This window comes from Carcharodon carcharias, chromosome 20 (assembly GCF_017639515.1).
Source record: "Carcharodon carcharias isolate sCarCar2 chromosome 20, sCarCar2.pri, whole genome shotgun sequence".
Taxonomy (NCBI): Eukaryota; Metazoa; Chordata; class Chondrichthyes; order Lamniformes; family Lamnidae; genus Carcharodon; species Carcharodon carcharias.
The window spans coordinates 109,621,314-109,634,448 of NC_054486.1; the positions used below are offsets into that span (position 1 = coordinate 109,621,314).

Below are 13,135 nucleotides of genomic sequence, written 5' to 3' on the forward strand. Positions count from 1 at the left end.
CTCTCAGCCCAGGATATATTCTATTATTCACTGCGAGTCCTCTCAGCCCGTATACGTTTTATAGTTCATCGCGAGTCATTCAGCTTCTTAGAATATATTGTATAATACACTGTACTGACAAAGGAAAAGAAAATGCCATTGTGTTCACTTCCAAATTTTTTTTTAGTATTGCAAAATAAAACTAGACTCAAACCTCAAGCACCACAGTAAGCAATTTCAGGCTAAGATCAATTTAACAGCCATATGAGCATCAACACCTTCTTTCTTTCCCAGAGCCATAAAAATCAAACATGGAGTATTTTATAAGTTGATTTTTAATGCATGCAAACTCTCTCCAATGATCTCTTTTGGACCAACTGACTACTGCTAAAATAATGCAACCATGAAGCATCCTAACAACAAATAGCAGTTACTAAAAGATAGTTTAAAACAACTATTATCCAGAGTGGCGCTCACTTACGTGCATTCCCCAGGGACTTTACATCCTCCGTGGATTGAATGGCAACCCTGCTTACAAATAGCTGAAATAAGGAGGAAAAATTCTGAAATGGTCATTTCTTTCAAGTGTCAAATTAATTTGATCATATTCCCTCACATCCCAGAGACCAATCTCTACTTTTATAGAATATCACACCCACTGACCAACCCAAGGCTAGCTGGCAATAGCACAGTGTCATTCTGTCCTCACCATTCACACGTCCACCCCTCAGTGATGGATAGAGTATGAATAATTTGAGGCATTATCTGTGATAAACGTATCCTGCTTGGGAGGACCAGGTGACCTGGACTTCATGCCTGGGTGTGTTGTAGGGTCACAGAATGATTTCTCCGATTAGTGAACAACTCCATTAAGAGTCAGAGTCATAACAGCACAAAAGGAGGCCATTTGGCCCATCAACTTCATTCCAGCTCACTGTAGCGCAACCCAGTCAGTTCCATTCCAACACTCTATCCCTCTAGCCCTTCAAGTTTATTTCCCCCAAGTGTCCATCCAATTTCCTTTTGAAATTAACGATTGCCTCTGCTTCCATTATCCTTACAGGCAGCCAGTTTCAGGCGATTACCATTTCCTGCATTAAAAAAAATTTCTTCATTATATATCCTCTATCTCTTGTCCAAAACCTTAAATCCATGTCCTCTAGTCCTGTACTATTAACTAAAGGGAACAGTTTTTCTTTGTCTACTTAACTAAGCTGGTCATAAATCTTGTACGCCTCTATCAAATCTCCCTTCAACCTCCTTTGCTCCAAGGAGAATACTTCAGCTTCTCCAACCTAACCTTGTAACTAAATCCACCCTGCCATCTCTGGAATCATTTTAATCTCCTCCACGCCCTCTCAAGGGCCCTCACATCCTTCCTAATGTGCGGTGACCCGAACTGGGTTCATTACTCTAGTTGTGGTCCAAGCACAGCTTTTTTATAAAGTTCAGCAAAACTTCCCTGCTTTTGTACTCAATGCCCTGATTTTTGAAGTCCAGTCTTTTTCTACTTTCTCAATATGACCCATCACCTTCAAAGATCTGTGCACATGAACCCCCAGGTCCCTCAGTCCCTGCACACGCTTTAGAGCCCTGCTATTCAGCCAAAATGCATCACCTCACACTTATCAAATTCCAACTGCAACATATCTACCTATTCTGCTGGCCTATTGCAGTAGACTGATATCATCCTCACTGCCTGCCACACCCCCAAGTTTGAAATCATTGAAATATTTCACTCTGTACTCCAATATCCAAGTCATTTACATATACTGAAAAAACAATGGTCCTAATGATGACCCTTGGGGAACACCACCATCTACTCTGAAAAATCTATTTACAACAACTCACCGTTTTCTGTCTGAAACCAAACTTATATCCAATCTCACACTGACCCATCTATTCCATGTGCCTTAACATTGTTAACCAGCTTTGAGATAATTCCTCAAATGCTTTCTTAAAATCCATAAATGTGTTATTATTATACCAGGAGGCCACCAAGAAGATAAAAGAACTGGAGGCAGATTGATGTTTGTTCATCCAGCAATCCTTTGCTTCATGGAAAACAGCCTGAGTCACAACCAAAAATCACCTCCTTAGCAGCAGACACCAAGTGTAACCCTCACGTCAGCTGTGATTTGAAAGTGCAACACTGGCCGGAGATCAGATTTGAAATTATAAAAGGTTTGTTCTGCTCTACATTGGTGATAGTTTTGATACAGTATTGATGATAAGTCTCCATTATGAAGCTTAAGTAGTGCAACATTCTGCTTTGAAAGGAGGGTGGGATTAGAAAGGGCACATGGGTGTCCTCGGGCTGGCATGGACAAGATGGGCCGAATGGCCTCCTTCTGTGCTGTAACTTTTCTATGTTTCTATATAATCCTCACTTTAATGCAATCCATCACATAAGCAAGTTATAAAATCTTACAGCACAAAGGCAGGCCATTTGGTCCATCATACCAGTAACAGCTTTTTGAAAGAGCTATCCAATTAGTCTCACTCTCCTTGTTTTCCCCCATAGCCCTGCTAATGTTTCTCTTTCAAGCATTTACCCCTTCTGAAAGTTACAGTTGACCCTGCTTCCACCACCCTTCCAGGCAACCATTCCAGACCACACAGGAACCCCTTCAGCCCTCAGGTATCTGCCTTTTTCCGATTCTGGCCTTTTGCACATCCACTAATTGCTCAACCACTGGCCTTCAGCTGCCTAGGCCCTGAACTCTGGAATTCCCTCCTTAACCTTCCACTTCTCTTTCCTCCTTAAGATGCTCCTTAAAACCTACCTCTCTGACCAAGTTTGCTCACCTGCCCTAATATCTCCTTATGTGACTCAGTGTTAAACTTTATTTGTTAACCTTCATGTGAAGCACTGTGGAACATTTTATTACATTAAAAGGTACTATATAAATGCAAGTGTTGTTAAAAAAAAATTCTCATTTCACCTATGGTTCTTTTGACAATTACCTCAATTCTATGCCTGCTGATGACTGACTCTCCTGCCAATTTCTCCTCAAGAGTTTCTCCTTATTTACTCTGGACAAAAACCTTCATTTTGAATACCTCTGGTAAACCTCCCGTTAGTTTCTCTGCTTTCAGGAGAATCCCAGCTTTCTAGTTTCTGCTGTAATTTAAGTCCTGCTCCCCTGGTACCAGCCTAGTATCTCATTTGTATCCTCTCCAAGGCCTTACATTGTAAATAGATGGATTCCACTAATGGGGTTAAGACTCAAGCTTGCATTTTGCTGCTCCAGTTTGGTTTGAACCACACCCACAAGCAGGGATCTCCTTACCTTTCATGCAGTCACCCCCCATCCAACCCTCCATACAGAGTTTGTTCCCGTTCTGGTCGCAAACGAAGTGGCCAAAGACGTCATCACGTGGGCGGCAGAGTTTGTTGCAGCCGGTGCCATAATAATTTTCCTCACACTTCACACGGATCCTGTAGTCAAAGTGAGCCACGGGTCCATTATGATGCATGGTCATCCATTGGGCCCCAGGGTTGATCATTCCCGTGTGAGCAGCTCGCTCAATGAGCTGCCCTTCACCTAAACAAGGAGGAGAAAGAAATGACTGTATATATCATAGTGCTTTTTCTAGAGTGGACAATGAAGTTATCACTGGCCCCATTTAACATATTGGGACCAATATGTTCAAAGGACATGGCAGTAATTAATGAACTCTTCCTCAACCCCATATCCCTTGATGCCTTTACATGACAAAACTTAACCATTCTCAGCTGTGGACTTTCTACTAGACCTCCAGCACCACAGCCTTTTTAAGTGTGTACTGAATTTCTACTATTCTTCTCCTGATTTTTGCTCTTGAATGGCCTGGCTCAAATTTCACTCAGTGATCACACTCTTGCCCATATCATAAGGTATGTATTTAAGTCCTACTCCAGAGACTTGGACATATGATCTAGGCTGATGCTCTAGTGCAGTACTGAGCAAGTGCTGCACTGCACTATTGTCTTTCAGGTGAGACATTAAACTGAGGCCCATCTGCCCCCTCAAGTAAAAGATCTCATAGCACTATTTAAAGATCAGCTGGAAAGTTCTCCAGCCAATAAATAACCCTCAACCAATATCACTAAATACAGCATAGCTGGTCATTGTCAATTGCGGGAGCTTGCTATGCACAATCAGCTGTCAAAATTCCTATATTAAAATAGTGGTTAGGTTAATAAGCTGTAACTTAATTAGCTGTAAAGCACTTTGTAATTTTCTGCCACCACAGGATATCCCAAAGTATTTGCAGCATAGAAACAGACCATTCGGCCCATCAGATCCATGCTGCATTTATGTTCCACTCATTCTGATCTAATAATCAACATATCTTTCTATTCCTTTGCCATTCTTGATCTCTAAACTTCCTCCAAAATGCATCCACGTTATTCACCTCAACTACTTCCTGCGGCAGCGAGCTCCACGTTCTCACCACTCTGAGTAAAGAGGTTTCTCCTGAATTCCTTATGGGATTTATTAGTCACTCTGCTATGTTGATGGCTCCTGCTTCTGGTCAGTCTGACAAATGCAAACCCTTTCGTAACCTAATCAGGCATAACATGAATGTGAGGCTCTCTTTGCTTCTCTTTCCTTAGGCAACATCAGGCATGATCTGTGGCTGCAGCACACCTTTTATATATAAAGGAAATAAATCAAACTATACTTGTCTATATAGAAAGCCAAATATTAGGAGATTTTCCTGTACAGTCGAATAGCTAAAGAGGCTCCACACGTAGGTTTGCGGGCAAAGGCAATCATTAGCTGAGTATTACAGAGCAGGGAGGCAAGTCCCACCTTCAACATCCATCTTGTGTTGAATTAGTTATTCTCATTCTGTGTTAAGGAGCCTCAGGGAGAGAAGGGAAGGGGAAATCCACACACTTCTCCCCTCAAGAACTAGAATCATCAATGCTAATGACAGTCAGATGAATCCCACTCGTGTGAGTGTGCATGCACATATGTATTGAACGAGGAGAGGATCAGGTTGGGGCATCATGACTGAATAGCAGCACTCCTGCCCAGATTCACTTGAGCAAAGGACTAGAAGATGCCAGGCATTGCAAGTCGGGGGAGGAGGAATTAAGATAGTTTTTAAAAATAAAAACCAGGGGAAAAAAATCAAACACCTTTTCTTCTCATCACCTGAGTCTTCAACATCTAGAATGGAGAGAATCAACTTTTCAAAGATTCAGAGAGGGAGTAGCTGGGGGCTGCACAGTTCAATAACCACACATTGTTTCTGAGTTTCCGAATTTCCCTACACACTTTCCAGGAAGTTCTGCTGAAAGGTTTTTTTTTCCAGCCAGAACGGAAATGTTAAGGAATTCCGAAACAAAGCAAATATCAGGTCTTGCTATTTTCTCAAGACAGTTGGACTCACCACACCCACCTAGCACAAGAGAGCCACAGAGACAGATTTAAGAGAGCCACACACTTCAGCTGTTGTGTGCCATAACAGGGCAGACTTTGAAATACACAATGAGTTTCCGCATTCCTTCCCTTAGTCTCCGACTTCCCACGCTGGTGAGGCTGCTTACATTAAAATGTTGACAAAGGGCTTTACCATGTAGTGCTGGGTCAATGATGTCATGTCCAACATTCAATCATAGCCGAGTAGGTAGCACTCACGCTTAGGTCAGAAGGTTATGGGTTCAAGCCTCATCCAAGATGTGAGCAAATAATCTAGGCTGACACTCGCAATGCAGTACCTATGGAGTGCTGCACTGTCAGAGGTCCCAGCTTTTGGATGAGATGCTAAATCGAATTTCCCTCTGCCTTTCATGTGGCTGTAAAAGATCCCACATAGTGTTCTTCCTGTGCCCTGAACACAAACAGATTATCTGGCCATTCAGATAATTTACCAGACGGAAACAGGCCATCAACATAACTGGTCTGTGCAGTGGTCATTCTCCACACAAGACCCCTCCTACCCAATCAGCTTATTCTTCCATTTGTTTATCTAGCTTCTCCTTAATGCAATAATGCGATTCATCTTAACCATTCCAAGGGTAGCAAGTTTCACATTGTAAGGAACATACCTTTTTATTTCTGTCAGACTGTTGTAAAGAACATATCTTTTTATTTTCTGTTGGGCTGTAGTAAAATTACAATGGCTGCGGTTGAAAGACATGTTCACTGAAACAGATGAGAGATATGTGCAATGTCGCAGTCATGGAACAGAATGTGCCATGAAAGACAGGATGGTGCCAAAAAGGAGTCCAAGACCAAGGGAGCTGCCTGACAACAGCATTTTAATTGGCTCCTGACCAGGTTTTGTGTGACAGCAGTGTAGCTCAATAGCTCCTAGCCTGAAAGGAACAAGACCTAAAACCTCTTTCTCATGTGTGGAAGATTTCAGTAATTCCACAACAGCTAGCTGGCTTTTCCTTCTCATACCTCTATAACCTGCTCTCTCTCTGAAAACCCATATCAAGAGGCAAAGGGGAAAATCACTGAGAAACATTGAAAGGTAAGTGCTCAAAACTAAACACTGAAAGTGCTAGAAGACTATTTCATGTCATCAACAAGAACCAAAAGGAACTTGGAAAACATGAATCTAAATCAACCCATCGAATCCTGTACTCTGGAATTGGTGCTATTGAACTGTTTTATCTCACCCTTAAAATCCATGTTTTTTTGTGTATCTTATCTGTGTGTTTATAGGGATTTAAGAAGGGGGTAGAGTTTAAGTTACAGCGTTAGAAATTAGCAGTTCATATTGCTTTCTTTTGTCACTGGTTAAAGACAATTTATTCAATAAACAGTTATTTACTTATTAAGTTTACAAACCTGGTCTCATATTCTGTTAACCTAAATTAAACAGTAAGGTAGAATTGGGGCAACCTGGTGGTTTGGTCAAACTTTTCACATTTGTCGCAGCTCGAGGAACAGGCTTGATGTTACAGCACACTATCCCCAGTGAGTCGTGACAACATTCTAGCCACTCAGGTGAATTGATACTGTTTGAAGGATCTTGCTGTGCATCTTTTGGCTGCCACATTTCCTAAATTACAAACTGACTTGATTGGTTGTGAAGCGCTTTGGGACATTGAGGTTATGAAAGGCGACATAGAAATTGAAGTTTCCTTTCTTTCACATAGGCCACCAAGCCCAGTTTCAATATTTGGCCTGTTGAAAAGTTAGCCAACATCAAGCAGGGTAGTGAATTTACTAGAATCCATCTTTGTGCTCCTATGGGGAACGGAGAAAGAGTTGAAGCCAAAATTGTTTCTGTGCCCAACTGCTATGCAGCGGAAGGTCAGCACATGTGGATACTGAATGTCGACTGAATTGGACTCAGCACTGATGTCAACAATTGAATGGCCTGTAAAATTTATTGTTTTAGGGTCATACACAATATAGTAAAGCTTAGAACAAGGTGATTTCTCATGCAATGGGCTCAATCTTGGCCCTGCTTGCCCTCACCCAAAGGATCTTTAAACACTTCCTAAATAAAAGATAATTCGTAAAGAACCAAATGGGACAGATGAAGAACATAAATGTAGTAACAGGTTTAACAGTAACTTTTAAATGGAATTTTAAATACTTGAAAAGAAGAAATTTGCAGGATTCTGGCAGGGTGGGGGGAGAGAGAGAGAGAGAGAGAGAGAGAGAGAGAGAGAAAGGGAGGAATAGGATTAAGTGGATAGCTTTCAAAGACCCAGCACAGGCTTGGTGGGTGGGCTGAATGGCTTTCTTCATGCTGTAAGATAAATAAAGGAATCAAATAAGACTTAGAAAAATTCAAGATAATCAGGCAGAGTCAACATGGTATTGCGAAAGGGAAATCATGTTTAACCAACTTATTGGAGTTCTTTGAAGGAGTCACGTATGCTGTGGACAAAGAGGAACCAGTGGACCAGTGGATGTAGGCCAGAAGGCATTTGATAAGGTGCCACATCAAAGGTTATTACAGCAAATAAAAGCTCATGGTGCAGGGGGTAACATATTGGCATGGATAGAAGATTGGCTAGCTAACAGGAAACAGTAGCCATAAACAGGCCTTTTTCTAGTTGGTGGGACATAATGAGTGGTGTGCCACAGGGATCAGTGCTGGGGCCTCAACTTTTTACAATTTATATAAATAACTTGGATGAAGGGACTGAAGATATTGTTGCTAAATTTACTGATAACACAAAGATAGGTGAGAAAGTAAATTAGGAAGAGGATATAAGGAGGCTACAAGTGACATAGATTGGTTAAGTGAATGGGCAAAAATCTGACAAATGGTGTATAATGTGGGCAAATGTGAAATTATCCATTTTGACAGGAAGATTAACAAGAAACATTATCTTAATAGTGAGATTTCAGAGCTCTGAGAATGAGGGATCTGGGTGTCTTGGTGCTTGAATCACAAAAGTCTAGTATGCAGATACAGCAAGTAATTAGGAATGTTATCATTTATTGAGAAACTAAAAGTAAGAAGGCTATCCTTCAGTTATACAGGGCACTGGTGAGACTACATCTGGAGTATTCTGTACAGCCTTGGTCTTCTTATTTAAGAATGCTTTAATGTAAATGCATTAGAAACAGTTCAAAGAAGGTTTACTAGACTAAAAGCAGGAATGGGCGGGTTGTCTTTGAGGAGAAAGGTTGGTCAGGTTAGACCTGTATCCATTGAAGTTTGGAAGAGTAAGAGGAGACTTGACTGAAACCTTTAAGATCCTGAAGGGTCTTGACAGAGTGGAAGCAGAGGATGTTTCCTCTTGTAGGAGAATCTAGAAGTAGGGGTCACTGTTTTAAAAAAAAGGGTCACTCATTTAAGACAGAGATGAGGAGATTTTTTTTTTCCTGAGGGTTGCAAGTCTTTGGAACTCTTCCTCAAAAGGCAGTGGAAGCAGAGTCTTTGAATATTTTTAAGGCAGAGCTAGATAGATTCTTGATAAGGGGGTGAAAGGTTATTGGGAATAGGCAGGAAATGTGGAGTAGAGGTTACTATCAGATCAGCCATGCTGCCATCTAAGTAACCAAACTACCATTTAATTCTGGACCAGCTAGTGCTATTAGGAAGGAGTGAAGGGCTGAAGAGACTACTCCTGCTCTTAATTTGACTGTTTTTATGTGAATAGATCATTAATATTACTATAACCATCAATCCACTTTTTTGACAATAACTATCTCACTCCTCTCTAATAGCACTAGCTGGTCCAGAATTAAATGGTAATTTGGTTACTTAGATGACAGCATGGCAATGGAGCCCAATATAAAGCATCACCTAAAAGAATTTGCCATTCAGCCCAACAGGCCTATTGCCAGCATTAGTACTCCAAATCAGCCTTCTCTCATCCTACTTCATTTCACTGCATCAATATATCTAATATTCAGGTAACACTTTCATGTTTTACTTTTAAACACACTCCAAATTCATTTAAGAATTAATTTCCGAAATTACCTTTTACAAAGTATCCTGTGGTTTTAATAGTAATAAACATTGCCGTTCTAAAACTATAAATATTTAAGATAAAACCCTTCATGCTGATGTACTTCCTGTAATTTATTATAAATTCCTGTCTTCACAATGGAACCTGGCCATGTAAACTTGTCACGCGGTAATCACATTCTCTCACCAGTGGGGGCTCTCCAAAGTTGTAATCAGGATACATTAGAAGATTTCCGCTACAAATGGGGATGGGGGCTAAAATATTTTCTGAAAGATTTATAAAGCACATCATCGCCCCATTTTATTCAATTTAAAGAGATTAGAACAAAAAGCCCTCCACTTTCAAACAAGCAAGTGGCAGCCAGACCTCTTGCTGTACTGCAAATAGCACAATCTTTCCACCCAAAGCATCTGGAAAACATCTGTTGTGCCTAGTTCTAAACACTATAGTCAGTGCAACACCCAAGATCAATTGCAAATTATTCCAACCATTTACACACTCATCTAGGGTCATGTGAGCCCTTGCAGAACAACAATGCTTTGATATGCTCAAGATATGAGCCAGGGGATGAGGGACCAGTGGAGTACTGAAACCAGGAGCAGCCAATGTAAAATGTTACAATTCTGTTCTTTACATCACAATAATGCCTACGCTTCAGGAATACCTCATTAAGTGTGACTGCCAGAGGATATGAAGGGCATTACAGAAATGTAAGTCTTTCCTTTATAGGAGATCGCAAGATGGTTTTAAACAAACATTTTACCTTTCTATTCAGCGGGTCACACCTTCAAATTCATGAATCAAAGCAAGTTATTACAATTTGGTAGGTGCTGCCTGAAAGAGTAGTGCAAAGGAGCACTGAACAGATACTGGACAAGAGAAAAACTGCAGGACTATGAGGATAGGTGGGGTGGGGGGGGGGGGGGGGGTGCTAGGGGGCAAAGAGAGGAGATCGGGGAGTTGGGACTACTTTAATAACTCTTTCTGGGAGTTGGCACAGGCAGATGGGCCGAATAGCTTTGTTCTGTAATGAAAGAACCAATGAAATTCACCTCAAGATGATACTCAATGTCTCATTCATATCACAGGAGGTTCTCGAGCAGTTCCACGGTGTAAATGGGGTTATCACTCACCCCTATTAGTTCAGGGCTCCCATGGCATACTACTGAATTGACCCACTCACAGATATATTCCTCAATGAAAATGCAGAGTTTAATCCCACTCAGCACCCTATTTATTCAATAAGAAAAACAGTTTTGCTAAGTCACAAGAGAACTATTAAGGTCCTGCCCTGACAAGTGTGATTAACAGATTTGTCAACTCCACCCTAGCTGAATTTTATTTGGACGGTACACGTACTGTCACTTCCTTGGGCTTTGAACTCCCTCCTATTCCCTTTGTTACTGGCAGGGGCCCAAATCTCCTTTTGAAAAAAGAAAATAAATGGCTGTTTCTCTTCACAATTAACAGCAGGTAACCAAAACCGTGATCTTCAAACACCAAAGACTATCAGCAATTGGGAAGTGTGCTTAACACACTCCTCTAACCAATTCTGACGGCTCCTTCTCCTGCTATATGCTGGATCACGTGTACACCTCCAGGTAAACATTCTTAAGTGTGAGTGAGCTGCTTTGCCTTAAGGGAACCACAGAATACACTGATCCTGCTGTTGACTTGCGCAAGGACGCACACTTTCAAGTACCTGTTCCTGGATAGTCACCAGAGACAGGATCAATGGCTGATTATTGCCCCTCCCAAGCCTGGAGACATTGAAGCTAATTGCAGCACTCCCAGTCCCTGGCAGCATAATCAGATAACTATGCACAAGCTAGGCATCAAAATTCAGATCTTCTTACTCTGGAGGACTAACTGCTACACTTAAGAGTTACATGAAAAGGCAATCCCCCAACCAGAATTCAGGAATCGACCACAGGTGTCCTGACACACAACTAACTCACTGAAGTACAGAGCAGTGCACAGTGCAACAAAGAAAGACTTGTTTTCTATCGCGCCTTACACAATCTCAGAACTTCCTAAGCTCTCTACAGCCAGTTATGTACTTGAGGTGCAGTCCGCGGTTGTAAAATAGGAAATGTGGCAGGCAATTGTGCAAGCGTCAACGTGACAATGATCAGATAATCTAATCTGTTTTAGCGTTGTTGGTTGAGGGATAAATATTGACCAGGACACTGGGGAGAACTTCCCTATTCTTCTAAATAGCACTATGGGATCTTTACAGCCACCTGAGGGGGCAAACAGGGCCTCGGTTTAAATGTCCAAACCAAGACAGCTAAATCAGATAGCGCAGCACTCCCTCTCTAGAATAATTGCTCAGATGTCTGGAATGGAGAATAAATTCAACCTCCTGACTCAGAAGTGAGGGTACAATTCTTTGAACCACTGTTACTGGCATGGATCCAAAATTAATTTTGAAAAAGGAAAAAAATACTCGTTTTTCTTCCCGATTAACAGCAGGTTGCCAAAACCACGGCCTTCAACCAAAGACCATCAACATTCAGGGATTGTGTTTAAAACACTCCTCTAACTTAGCGTGCTCCCTAGCATGCTGCATCCACATGCACACCTCCAGGTAAACATTCTTCAAGTATCAGCAAGCAGTTTCACCTTCAAGGCACCGCAGAATACTCCAATCCTGTCATTGTCTTGGCGTGCACATGAACACACAACTTCAAGCTGAAGCACGTATCTGGGAGAACAAGCAGCACGCGCAAAGCCAATAGCACTGCACGCCAGCGAAGCACTGACCAACTGAGCTACATGATTCAGGAGATGCTTCAAAGATTAGTTGTCAACTAATTATCACAACTTGCATTGATCTGGTGTCTTAACATAGTAAAACATCCCAAGGCACTTCATAAAAGTCGTCAAGAATTGACAATTAGGTCAGCTGACATTATGTACATGAATGCACCGAGTATAGTTAATAAAATTGGGGAGTTACAGGCACAGCTTGCCTTGTGGGATTATGATGTCATGGCAATAATGGAGACCTGGCTTAAGGACAGACAGATCTGGGTGTTAAATATTCTTGGTTACAAAGGAAAGGGAACAAAGGAGGGATGGAATTTTTGGTTAAGGAGAGTATTGCAGTACTGGAGAAAGAGGATGTGTCAGAGGATTCAAGGACAAAATCGATTTGGCTAGAACTAAGGAATAAGAAGGGTGCAATTAGATTGCTTAGTGTAACATATAGGCCACCAGCTAGTGGGGAGGATATAGAGGAACAAATCTGCAAGGAAATTACAGAGAGGTGTAAACATCACAGAGTAGTTATAACAGGGGACTTTAATTGCCTGTATATAGACTGGGATAATGGAATTGTAAGGGGCAGTGAGGGACAAGCATCTCCAGATTGTGCTCAGGAGAATTTCCCACAGCAGTATGTGTCCAGTCCAACAAGAAAGCAGGCACTGCTAGACCTGGTTCTTGGGAATGAAGTGGCCAAGTACGCAGTGGGGGAACATTTAGGGGGCAGCGATCATTGTATCATAAGGTTTAGGATGATGTTGGAAAATGATATTGGTCAATCCGAAGTAAGCATAATCAACTTGGCAGGGACCAGACTTCAATGGGGCAACAATGGAGCTGGGCCGGATAGACTGGAACCAAAGATTGGCAGAAAAAAAACAGTAGTTGAACAACGGGCTACCTTCAAAAAGGAGACTGCTTGGGCACAGTCAAGGTATGCTCCCTCAAAAGGGAAGGTTTAGGACAAACAAATCCAGATGTCCCTGGATGACAAAGGAG

At 41.7% G+C, this 13,135-nt stretch overlaps 1 protein-coding gene across 3 annotated transcripts in view; it reads right to left on the reverse strand.

The window, feature by feature from the left end:
* LOC121292804 (protein jagged-2-like) overlaps positions 1-13,135 on the reverse strand; it is a 179,239-nt gene that overhangs the window by 72,941 nt on the left and 93,163 nt on the right. For all 3 annotated transcript variants that reach the window (XM_041215221.1, XM_041215220.1, XM_041215219.1), the window contains exons 4-5: positions 3,273-3,527; positions 461-521 (exon numbers count right to left, since the gene is read on the reverse strand). In XM_041215221.1, the coding sequence (XP_041071155.1) occupies positions 461-521; positions 3,273-3,527 (316 nt within the window). The remainder of the gene's footprint in view (positions 1-460; positions 522-3,272; positions 3,528-13,135) is intronic.